The sequence below is a fragment of the Centruroides sculpturatus genome, unplaced genomic scaffold (assembly GCF_000671375.1).
Source record: "Centruroides sculpturatus isolate CEXI.00-Female unplaced genomic scaffold, Cexi_2.0 scaffold1609, whole genome shotgun sequence".
NCBI lineage: Eukaryota > Metazoa > Arthropoda > Arachnida > Scorpiones > Buthidae > Centruroides > Centruroides sculpturatus.
The window spans coordinates 110735-122997 of record NW_019386271.1 but is presented as its reverse complement, the minus strand read 5'-3'; the positions used below and the strand labels follow the sequence as shown (position 1 = coordinate 122997).

Genomic DNA, 12263 nt, shown 5'->3' with positions numbered 1-12263 from the left:
ACGATTCCCGTGCTTATCCAGGTTTTGAAGGAGCAACGGCTGTCATCATGGAAACGCAGATCTGGCGATGTCAGTAATTTTGGAACTCGACCACAGATTGGCTAGAAAACATCGTACGACCAGTGGACGTCCGATAACGCTACTAAGCGCTGATTGAAGAACTTACATTCGTTTCAATCCGTATAAAAGGATTGAATTTAGGCGGAAATTTCAGTTAGAAAAAGCGCGAAATTCAACCGTCATCTTGGTATGCTCATTTCGTTCTTTGATTTCAGTGATTTTAAGTAACTCTTTCCAGCGACTTTCGTCGACTTTACTACAGTTCCTTATTCTTTAGCTTCTGGTCTTCCTTTTTGATCTCTTCTCTGCCCAGGTAGGAGTTTTCCTCTTTCTTTCAGCCGGAGTGGCTTCTCTTTCAGACTCGGTAATGGCGTCGCCCTCACGCGAGCGCCTTTAAATGCCACCATCGGAATCGGAAGCACTCATAACTTCTGACGAATTAAGATTTATTTTTCCTCTGTCAGAATTGGAGAAACTCTTCTCTATCAGTTCGTCCCTTCCTTCGAACAAAATCTATACAATTTTTGTGGAAGGACAGGGACCTCTCCGACGTCTTCGTCCTGCTGAGCTCCATGCGGCCCTCAAACTGCATTTCCCCTGACCGAAATTGCTGCTAGATGTCCGCTACTCCCGTAGTGCTCTTCTAATTATCAAAACTCGAAATCATCAAGCCACAGTGGCGGCTCTTCGTATTCCCGATATTGCCGGAATACCGGTCCGTGGCTGTTTGGCCCTAGACTGTGCCCACTCCGCTTATCTCCTTCGTGGGGTGGATCCGTCGATCACAGCCCAAAAAATTTTCGATATACTTTTGGACTCCCACGTTTTAATCTTAGAGATACATCATTTTACACGACAGGACGGGGATAACATCCTGCCTAGCTCCACGGTTTACTTCTCAGTGGCCAGTGCTTTCACGCTGGAATCCGTTACTATCTATTACGAACGATACCACTGTAAGCGATATATTCCTCGCCCACACCAATGCAGGCAATGCCTCAATTTTGGCCACTCGCCCACGACATGCCACAGCCGCTGCAAATGTATTACTAGCGGGGCTGGCAATGACCCGACCACATGTACCGCCGCTGCGGCCGGCTGTGTGCGTTGCGGAGGAGAACATTCTGCAGATTCTCCCCGCTGCTGAGCCTATCAGCAAGAGGCACGCCTGTTAAAATTCAGCGCCATCCAGCGCTTTTCTTATATAGAAGCCAAACGCTCGCAGAGCAACTCCCCAAAGTCATATGCAAGAGTGGCCTCAACTTCTCCCCAAAACTGCCCGAGAAGACCCCCTCGTTGTGAAAAACAGCCAGCTTTTCTACTATTGGACAGACAGATGACATTTTGACCCTAACCAATCGTATTTCCCAATTGGAATCCATAGTGGAGAAGCTATGTGCAGAGTTAAGTCTTCTTCACTCGATCATTCAGCCAACCTCGCTTAATCCAACTAAGGATCTGACCGTGTCCATGTCAAATAAGTGCTCTTCCCACCCGGCGGGTCCTTTGACTCCTGCCCAACTCCCAAAGAAGAAGAAAGGACCTAAACCTCATCCCATCGATCCAATGGCAGAATCTGACTCAGAAGGTCCAAATTCGGACATCGACCACACGTACTCCACGGGGTCCACAAGTGTAACTCCCCTAGAAGACCCCTGCTTTTCCTCCCCAGCCGAGAAGGCTAAACTTCGCCGCCACCCGCCCAATACCCCCAAGCATAATGTGTAACTCTACAAGCAACTTGCAAAATCTCCGCTTGATACACTGGAACGCGAGAGGTCTTCGTTCTAAACGTGATCTCCTTTTGGCAGCGTCTTGGCTATGTACCGTTAACATCATCCTGGTACAGGAGACGTGGCTAACTCCTGAAGTGGTCTTTTCCATACCAGAATTAACTCTCTTCCGCCAGGATCGCATCTCTGCTCAGGAAGGGGGTCTCCTAACAGCGGTCTCTCACTGGTGGCCTGTCCGCAAACTGCACCCTGGTCCCAAGATCACCGGCACCGAATATCAAGTCGGTGGGTCGAAAGCGGTGAGAAAGTTTATAGATAATATAATAGGTTCAAAAAGAAACTAAAAATTTTAGAGAAAATAATATTTCGAACTTCACCAAGATTTTATCTACACTAAACAGAGGAAACAGTAGAATTTGAAAGGAAGTTGATTTCTTTTCCCAGGCGAACTGTTGATGAGTTGATAATTTTTCACACGGTCCGGAGGAGAATATAAAGGGGCAGTTTTCGCGCCACTCGAGGCAGTCGTCCAGGCAGAGGAAGATCTGGCCATAGGTACAATACAATACCTCCGAAGCAGTCCATAGAGAAGAGACCATTGCCATACTAAGGAGAATACGTAATAAGCCATACATACGAATTTAATATACGACATACGAAAAGGTTAAACTGACGTACAGCATACGATAAGATGGTGGAAAGGAAAGATGTTTGAAGAACCTCCAAGGAAACATAAAGAATATATAATAGAAAAAGGAAAGAAGTAGATCTTCATACAGATAAGAAAGATACAGAGGTAATACAAGCTCAGAATAGATCGATGTAAACTCTCTCACGCGTTAGGTTAGAAATAAGATAGTTTAAGTTAGATTTAGAATATAGGTTAGATTCATCATTTTATATTTTTATTATTTGATTTATTAAATATTTACTTTGGTTATAAATGACTTGGTTCTTGTTAGATATTCATCTACATTTAAATTCCCATGCTTCTTCCGATTCCTGAGTCTAGGGATAACGCGTGTTAATCCGCGTCTAAAATAACTGATTAACTGGTGTCAGGTCCCTGGCGTAGATCTAGATTTCACAGTCCAGATCGGTTTAAATATTAATAGCCCTCCCGGTCAATTCTTGACGTAAGATCGGATCTTACGATCCGAAACTCCGAGAACTAGTTTTACCAACTAGCGCCGATTAAGTGGTACTAACTATCCTAGTGGAGTAGTACCCCAGTTAGTCTCACACAAGAGACCTTGGTATACTTTTCACGGGCTTCTCTCTCCCTTGTTAATGTATATTCCCCACACTGCATCCTTTCGGCTGTCTCACTAGACCCTCTTTTGCGGGGCAATTACCACCTTCACATAGTGTGCGATGACTGGAATGCTCATCATTCTTATTGGGATAACAAAGTGCAAACGCCGAGACCCGCAGGCCACATCTTTTTCGATTGGTTCTCATCCGCGAACTTATGTTGTTGGAACTCAGGGGAACCAACTTATTTCCACTTAAACGGATCATCAGCTATAGACCTGACCTTCTGCTCCCCGGACCTATTAGGTTCCGCCTTATGGAGCCCTTGCGTGGACACCTTAACCAGTGACCACGCTCATATTTCGATCACTCTATCTATCTTGGGCATCCCTAATCCGACGACTACCCCTCGTTTACACTTTTCAACAAACTGGAGTCGTTATTCAAATAAGTTCGATCAGCTTTGGACTAACGAGGAATCGATCCCCACCTCGTATAACGCTTTTGTAGACGCTATCCGTGAGACGGTTTCCTCTAATACCATAATTCGCTCCATTCCTTCCTCGGGTCAACCACTGTGGTGGACCCCTGAATGCAGCCGCCTTAGAGCACTTAAACGTCGTGCGTTTTGCCTAACCTGCAGGCAGCGTTTCACTCCTGGTGGGATAAATGTAAACAATTAGGAGCGAAACTCCGTCAGAAGACCTGTCAGGCTCATCGGGAGTGGTGGGGTCGTTTGTGTGCCTCTCCCCCTCTCCATCCACACTCCATCGCATCTTCCATTGACTGAGATCCCCGCCGGTGATTACGGCCACCCAACATATCATCCAAACGACGGACTACCTACTCAGTCCCATCCAGCAGGCGAAAGCCTTTGCATCCTTCTTCGGGTGTACCCGCCCAATGGAAGCTTTTGCTCCCCTTGATGATCCCCGGCTAGGGGCCCCAAAGTTTGACAATTCCCCCTTTCATCTCCTCGAACTCTGCCGAGCCATACACCATCTTCGGAACACAATACCGGGCCCAGATGGCGTAAGCACACACGCCTTACGGACCCTCCCAAATGTGGGCCTCTCGGCCCTCTTGAATCTCTTAAACGATCTCTGGGCCTGAGGGTCCTGCCCCCAGACTGGACCTCATCTACCATTGTTCTGATCATTAAACCAGGTCGTTCAGCGACGATATGCGCCTCATATAGGCCTCTCACGTCGCAAAACTATTCGAACGGCTAATCCTGTATCGAATCCATAAATGGACCTTTCATTCTGATATCTTCCATCAACACCACTTTGGCTTTCTTCCCTACCGAGGGGTAGAAGAGGCCCTTATTACGTTACACCATTATATAGCTGTGGCCTGAGCAAGAAAGCACTGGGTGTACCTAGTCGCACTCGACCTAGAAGGGGCATATGACTCTGTGTGCCAAGAAGGACTCCTAGCTAAATTAGAATTTTTCGGTATGGGAGGGAGACTCTTGTCCTGGCTTAAATCGTTTCTACTATATCGTTCTTTTTGCATCCGTTGGCGCGGGACGCTGTCACCTCCTCATGCCTTTATCCAAGGCCTCCCCAAGGGGAGCGTTCTTGCCCCCATTGTATTCACATTATACATGGCGAACCTTTGGACTGCTCTTCCCGCCAATGTCACTGCCGTCCTTTACACGAACGATTTATACATTCTTACCTCGAGTACTAGGCCTTTAAAAGCAGCTCGCAAAGCTCAATTAGCCCTGGACCACCTTGAACATTGGGCAACCACCTGGAGTTTATCCTTTTCTGCCACAAAAAGCGCTTCTGTCGATTTTTCTGCCAAACTCCACCGCCCTCCACTTACTTTGTCTCTTAACTCAAGTAATATCCCTCAGCCCCCTTCTTTCCGCATCCTCGGACTTAATTTTTCGCATAACTTCACATGGCACGCCTACGAGACTTTCTTAAGAACCAAAGTGACTCGTGCCGGTTCCCTTCTCAAATTTTTTGCTTCTCGTAGTTACGATGCCAAAAGAGCCGACCTCCTCCGCTTAATCTATACCGTCCTTAGCCCGATGGCGGAATTTGGCGCTCCTCTCCTGGAAGGGGCCCCCAACCACTATTTGTCGTATCGAAAAACCCATTCAGGAAGCCCTTCACACAGCCTTGGGCCTGCCCAAGTCTACTCCGCTCTCATCCTTATATGCCGAGTCTGGCTATATTCCACTCTAGTCTAGGCTGTGTCAAAAGGCTATTTCGCACGCCATCGCTCACCTCTCAAGAGGCCAGTATAGCCCTCTCTACAATATTTTCAGCACAACCTCCAGTCTAGACTACTACCGCTGGCACCCCTTTCAGGTCCCGTATGACTCTAGGATTCTCTCCCTGATTCGTCAGGAAGGTCTACCCATCTCTCGTCTCTATTGGCAAAGACACGTACCCCCGAGCCCCATAAACATCCAACCTAGAATTCGTCTTGACGATTTTTCAAATGCTTCCAGCCATCCTCTGGCAGCCTTGAATTCTCTTTTTAACATTCCAACGGCCATCGTCTGGGATGGCAAATCAGTTCTCCAGGCAGTCGCCAAAGTAAATTTTTCCTCTCCAGTGGTTATTATTGACCTAGCTGCAACATCAGCTCTCACCCAATGCCCCTCGAAATCGGGTGGACCCCCTGGTCATGTTGGCATCCACATAAATGAAGAGGCAGACCAAGCCGCTAGCCATGACACTCCCATCGACTCCTGGTGGAGACCTCTCATGGCACATGACCTCATACGCCAGATGCGGGAATCGATCATCCGCAACTACACCGATACCTGGTCTACTATCCTTCGGGGAAAAGGTCGCGACCATCTCCGATCTTTTTGTCCCTTAGATATACCATCACGCCTCGTCTCGCCACACAGAAACCCTATTGGCTAGACTTCGTACCGATACGGTCCCCTTGAACAATTTCCTCTATTCTCGACGCCAATGCGCCTCGCCAGATTGCCCCCACCGTGGCTCGCCAGAAACTTCCGTCCACTATTGGCTTGTCTGCCTGCAATAAACACGGGCCCGCCAAGAGCTAGGCCGTCTCTTAACCTTGGACCTCACGATTGTCCGTACCTTAACTCCGATATACTGGCCTCAACCGACCTACCTTCCCGCCAACATATGGAAATCTCGGAGCGTTTTGTTCACCATACCAACCGCTTTACCTAATTTCTAAACGGAGTGATTCGGAGAAAAAGCCAACAGGCTAGAGTCTCCATATTAATAAGATACGAAAGAAAGAAAGAAAGAAAGGAAATTTCAGTTCGCCTAAGACACATCCAGAGAATTCAAGTTTGTTTAGCTTTGCCTAAGCTTGCCTAGAAGGTTGCTTCGTCTCGCTGTGCGGTAACCAACGTGTGAAGGAATAAGTCGCAAGGAGTTCTTTTTCGACAGACCTGTTGTTGTGGTTTAATTGACTTTTGAACTTTGCTATATCTGAATTATTGTAATTGTTATATTTTGTGAACCTCGTAACTGTATGTAAGTTTTAATCGTTAATATAAACGTTTTGTGAATTGTGAATTAAGTGGTTTTTGAACTTGACTCTTATGACTAATAAACAGGCTTATTACAAACCCATCCTGTTTAATTAACTCACCAAAAGGCATTTCGATCTTATACTAAACTTGGTTTATACTGGACTTGCTTAATTAATATTGTTGTGTTACTGTTTTAGTGATAATTTAGATTCTTTTTAATTAATCATGTGTATTTAATAATTTTAATTAATAATTACAAAGAAGGTGTGTTACCTAACACATCTAGAGCACAAGGCAACACACCTCTTTTGTAACTGATCCCTGCATCTTGTAGAAATCTCTGAACCTGCAACTCTGTTGTTATACTGCTTTTGCACCCTGTTCATCACGTTACCATGCAACATTATGAAGAAATATTACTCCTGTCTACATTGATAAAGCTTACTGCTCATATAGTCATGGCGACATTTTCACCTTTATATTGTATAGCTTTAGGCATGGTTTTAACTTTCATTTAAATTTTTTTTACCTTGTATAATTTCTTAAGTATACTAAATCCTCTCATTAATACCAACTGATGAGGGACTATTTTCTATTAATAAATAGTCCGAAATGCATTTTGGATTTTCCGGTTTCTATACTTCGGTAATCATTTTATTGTACACCCCTTTTTGTTTTATTAAATGTTTTTACTTCGATTCTTGAGCGTTTCTGCCCATTATCATTGGGTGATAAGCTATTACTATTAACTGCCTCACGGTTATAGATATTTTAATTAATTTACATATATTGTAATGGTGACAATTGTCACCAAAGACTCTGCTTTGTGTATCTCAAAATTGATAAAAGCCAGCCTCAGCGATTCATTTTGTATAAGTTATTTAAATAACCTGGGTTTATAGTAAGCCTGTTTGTTAGCGATAAGTAAATAAGTAGTTTTTATAATTAAATAACACAGGCAGGAAAGTTGTTAATATATGTAAAATTTTTTCATCCCTAAAACAAGTGGACTTTTTATACCTCCTAAAATAAAGATCGCAGAAGGTAATACATTAAAATCCAAGCTTAATATTTTGGAAAGTATGAAAAAAATGTCTTTAATTTCAAAATTATTATAATGTTTGACCCATTTTTAAAACTATTTACAAAAACCTTTTTATCCGAAAATAAAGTTTATCTTTATATCAAATGTTTTATGAAGATTTTTCAGTTTTACAAAAATCATTGTTGAGTTTTCTTATATGATATTCATGTAATATTTTTATATTTATTAACTACAGATAATTTTTAATTATAGCTGAAATTTCTATTACAAGACTAATTTTAAATATTTTATATTTAGATACTGCCACAATGAATTTAATCTTCGTTTCGTTGTATCAGTCAATTCGTAAGCTACGTTCTCATTGTATAAGAGACAGAACTGCTGCATTCTGTGGAATGAAGTTTCTTTTAATCTGTATAGTAGTTTTTTTACACGTTTTTGTTCTGTTCCCTAATGAACCAGTAGGTAAGTTTTTGGTGTCGCTTCTTTTTGTCTTAATTTTTAAACTTTCTTCAGAAAATTATTTTACATATTTCGGTATAAGTGCATTTGCTTAGTAAGTAGAGGGTACTTGAAGTAAAATATTAACAATTACATGTAAAAGGAGCGTAATTACTGCAAAAGGATGGCAGAACTTCATTGTTTGAAAAGTCACAACTGTATTGGGTGTTCTTTCCATGCAGCAAATAGAATGCAAAAGAAAGGGAATTACCCCCTGGACAATAATGAAGTATGAACCTTTATAACGTGTTCATTATCACTTCTCTTATCTTGTTTAGTATAATAATTTAGTTTCCTATGGTGTTGCCGATAGGTATTTTGTCTTTGTGCGTACTTTCTATCCGCTCTGTAACCTGCAGATTGTATGGATAATTACACAGATGACAACACGCCATTGAGAAAAGCCTTGTAAATTACTGCCTTCTCATATTAGACTTAAAATTTATTGAAGAAAGTTGTATAAAACACTTCGCTTTTTTATTCACTTAACTCTATAAAATATGTTTGTATTGCACGCATATTAAGAATTTACTGAAAATATGTAAATCTCCTTAAAAGTTCGATAAGCGTTTTAGGAATAAGTAAATGAATAAATACAGGAAAGTCTTAAATTCAAATCAAAAATAGAAACTACAAGGAGCGTAATTTTAATGTGCAGTAATAACACTAGTAACGTTAGCTTTCATTTTAATAAATTCGAAGTATCTATATTATATTATATACAGTAGACCCCCCTATAACGCTTAGATACGTTCCACGCTAATCGAAATTTACGTTGTAGGAATGATTACAACGAATACATGATTAAATACATGATTTGATTTGATACATGACATGATTTGAATACATGACATGATTTGAATACATGACATGATTTGAATACATGATTAAATACATGAGCCAATCGCAGCCCGATAGGTGTGAACTTTACGGACTAAGGCTGTTTGAAAGGTTTTCTTCTGTAAAATTAACCAATTCTAGACTAATTCCACTCAACATTTCCAAAACACGTATAATTTTTTGGGAATAATCTGTATAAACTATGCTATAAACAAAAAATTATAGGATTACTTACCGAGTGTGTACCGTTCGACTACGCTGTTGCTNAATTAACCGATTCTAGACTAATTCCACTCAACATTTCCAAAACACGTATAATTTTTTGGGAATAATCTGTATAAACTATGCTATAAACAAAAAATTATAGGATTACTTACCGAGTGTGTACCGTTCGACTACGCTGTTGCTCAAAGCTTCTTTTAGTCGCGGAACAGCACACGAAACGACGGCCGCGATATCTGATAACGAATTTTTCGCAGAAAAATAACTTGACCTTTGGAGAAATCATTAATATAAATAATTTTTATGGCCGTTGAATAAGAAATGTTTCTTTCACAAGAAATGTAAAAAATTTATCAATGCATATTTTCTACCTTTTCTTTTATGAACTTATCGTTTTGGCAAATGAGCGGCTCACATACAGTTTACATATGCATAAACATACATTTACATAGATACTTAAGAAAGATGTAAAATAAATATTTAATATGTAACTGTTAAAATATATTTTAGTTCCTTTCAAAACAAACAAATATTGTAATTAACGCAAAATGAATAGCAAAACATTTTTAAATAAAAAGAAGCAGTTTCCCTTTTTTTTTTTTTTTTTTTACATTTATTCACTGTCAGAGCTATCTATAATTAGGATCCAACGACATCCTCTTTTAAATGTTGGTTGTAATATTTCATAGCTTAAAAATTCACTTGTTTCTTCTCTATTATTTTCGTAGTCTGAAAGGGTATCTTCTTATGTTCTCAACAATTTATTATTGTTACTTTCTAAATCTTCTTTTACTTTAAAATATGGAGCTAAACAATCTTTGAAATTTTTCTTAAATTCCTCAGAGCGCTTTGTTGATGGATCATTATTCGTAAAAAGTTCTTCTAGATTTTTTGCCAATTCTAATGCTTTATTTAAGATTTCTAAATTAAAGTATTGTTCTGGCTCACAAAAAATTCGTAATGAGTCTTCTTCACCGCTTGATTCGGACAACTCTGCCAGTTGCATAAGTTCTTCTTCATCTAACTGTTGGTTAGTATTGATTAATTCAATAACATCTTCCTCGTTCATGTCGACGAATCCCTCTCCACCTAAATGTGGGCAATATTTATTATGCGATTTACTTCTGTTGTTACGGAAGTTAAACGATCTTCTCTAATAACAACTTCAGGCCATAATTTTCCCCAACAGGCATTCACAGTCGAACATTTTAGTTTCTTCAGAGATAACGAAATAATTTCAATGCTATTTAAAATTGAAAAATCTTTCCACAAGTCTGGTACTGTAGTAGTATTTGGATTACAATCAATATTTTGTAAAATGTGTTCAAATGTGTGCCGTATATACAATGATTTAAATGATTTAATTATTCCCTGGTCTTGGGGTTGTAGGATTGATGTCGTATTGGGAGGTAAAAATATTAATTTAACAGCCGGATGATTTAAATCTGTGTGTCCTGGCGCGTTATCAACCAGTAACAAAGCCTTGAAACTGATATTTTTTCTTTTTGTGTACTCTTCTACTTCCGGCACAAAGCAATTGTAAAACCAATCGCGAAATAAAACACCTGTTACCCATGCCTTTTTAGTTGCTCGCCAGAAAACAGGAACAGTTGATTTGTCAATTCCTTTAATTGCTCGTGGGTTTAATGAACGGTTAATTAACATGGGCTTTGTAACGTTATCTCCAGATGCGTTTGAACATAAAAGTATAGTGATCCTATCCTTGGAAACCTTAAATCCTGAAGCAGACTCTTCATTTTTCGAGATGTAAGTGCGTCCGGGCATTTTCTTCCAATATAACGAGGTTCCGTCGGCATTATATACCTGATCTGCAGTGTAATTTCCATCTTCTACAATTTTGAGAAAATTCTCTCGTAATCTCTCGGCTGCTTCTGTGTCGGCTGATGCGCTTTCTCCCACAACTTTGACATTGCGCAAGGAAAATCGATTCCTAAATCTGTTAAACCAACCGTTACTGGCTTTAAATTCGTGTCGATGTGATTCATTAAAAGAAATGGATTCAAGCTCTTTTAAATGCTGGTAAATCGTTGTTGCCTTTTGCATTATTACATTACTACTCAAAGGAAAATTCTTTGAAATGCAATTTTCTATCCATAACATCAAACATTTTTCCATTTTAGGCATTAAAGTGTCCTTTATACGAGCAGTTTTATTCAAACTTACTAAAGATCCAGAGAAAATTTTAGCCCTTATTTTGTTTTCGTTATTTTTTATTGTTCGAATTGTTGACCCGTTTAATTTTAAATCGTGAACAATGACCATTACTTTCTCACCAGATTTTAACCGATCCAAAATTTTAAGTTTTTCTTCAAGGGATATACGTTTTCTGCTCTTAGAATTCTTCTCCATGGTAGAAGTCATGATGGCTAAAGACAAAATTTTAGATAACGTAAAAATTATAAAATTACAGTACTGTATTAGACTTACAGTACCTAATTTATATATAATTAATATATAATTATATGTACAGTACCTAATTTATATATAATTTATATATAATACTAAACAGACGACATTAAACTCAACTTACCTCCGAAAATCTCCGTAGCGTGACGCCACGCTAGACGCGGAAATTATATATTTAATTATAATAAAGTTACAATAAGTTAATATATAATTATATATACAGTACCTAATTTATATATAATTAATATATAATTATATGTACAGTACCTAATTTATATATAATTTATATATAATACTAAACAGACGATAGCAAACTCAATTTAGCCGCTCCGTAGCGTGGCGCAGGGTCGGAGGAAAGTAGTTCGGCTGCTCATCCACTATTGGTCCAGACTCTATCAATCTTGTCGCGAAACGACGTTATAGGAGGTACTTTATACGAATGTTGCTACAATTTTTTCGCTACGTTATAGGAATTGTCGTTATAGGAATGCACGTTATAGGGGGGTCGACTGTATGTATGTATATATATATATATATATGTTTCTGTGAAAGACCGAAATTAGAGAATGTCGATATTCTCCAGTGAATGTCGACACATACAATATACGTCGGTGAAAGACTGAATATTTGGTTATATTATTATATATTTGATCAATCGCCGGTGTATGTCGACAAGCACAGATAAGCTTTGGTG

The 12263-nt window shown here is 39.7% G+C and overlaps 1 protein-coding gene and 1 pseudogene across 1 annotated transcript; one reads left to right on the top strand and one right to left on the bottom strand.

Annotated features, from left to right (window-relative positions):
- Positions 1 to 4506: 4506 nt before the first annotated feature.
- LOC111614350 lies at positions 4507 to 5253 on the top strand. Its single transcript, XM_023355723.1, has one exon. It carries the CDS (start codon positions 4507 to 4509, stop codon positions 5251 to 5253), a length of 747 nt encoding a protein of 248 aa, XP_023211491.1.
- A 1970-nt stretch (positions 5254 to 7223) lies between these two features.
- LOC111614349 lies at positions 7224 to 11582 on the bottom strand (annotated as a pseudogene).
- Positions 11583 to 12263: the final 681 nt, after the last annotated feature.

What these genes read in the sequence shown, in the direction of transcription:
- LOC111614350 (XM_023355723.1), top strand. Translation starts at nt 4,507, where the DNA reads ATGGGAGGGAGACTCTTGTCCTGGCTTAAATCGTTTCTACTATATCGT.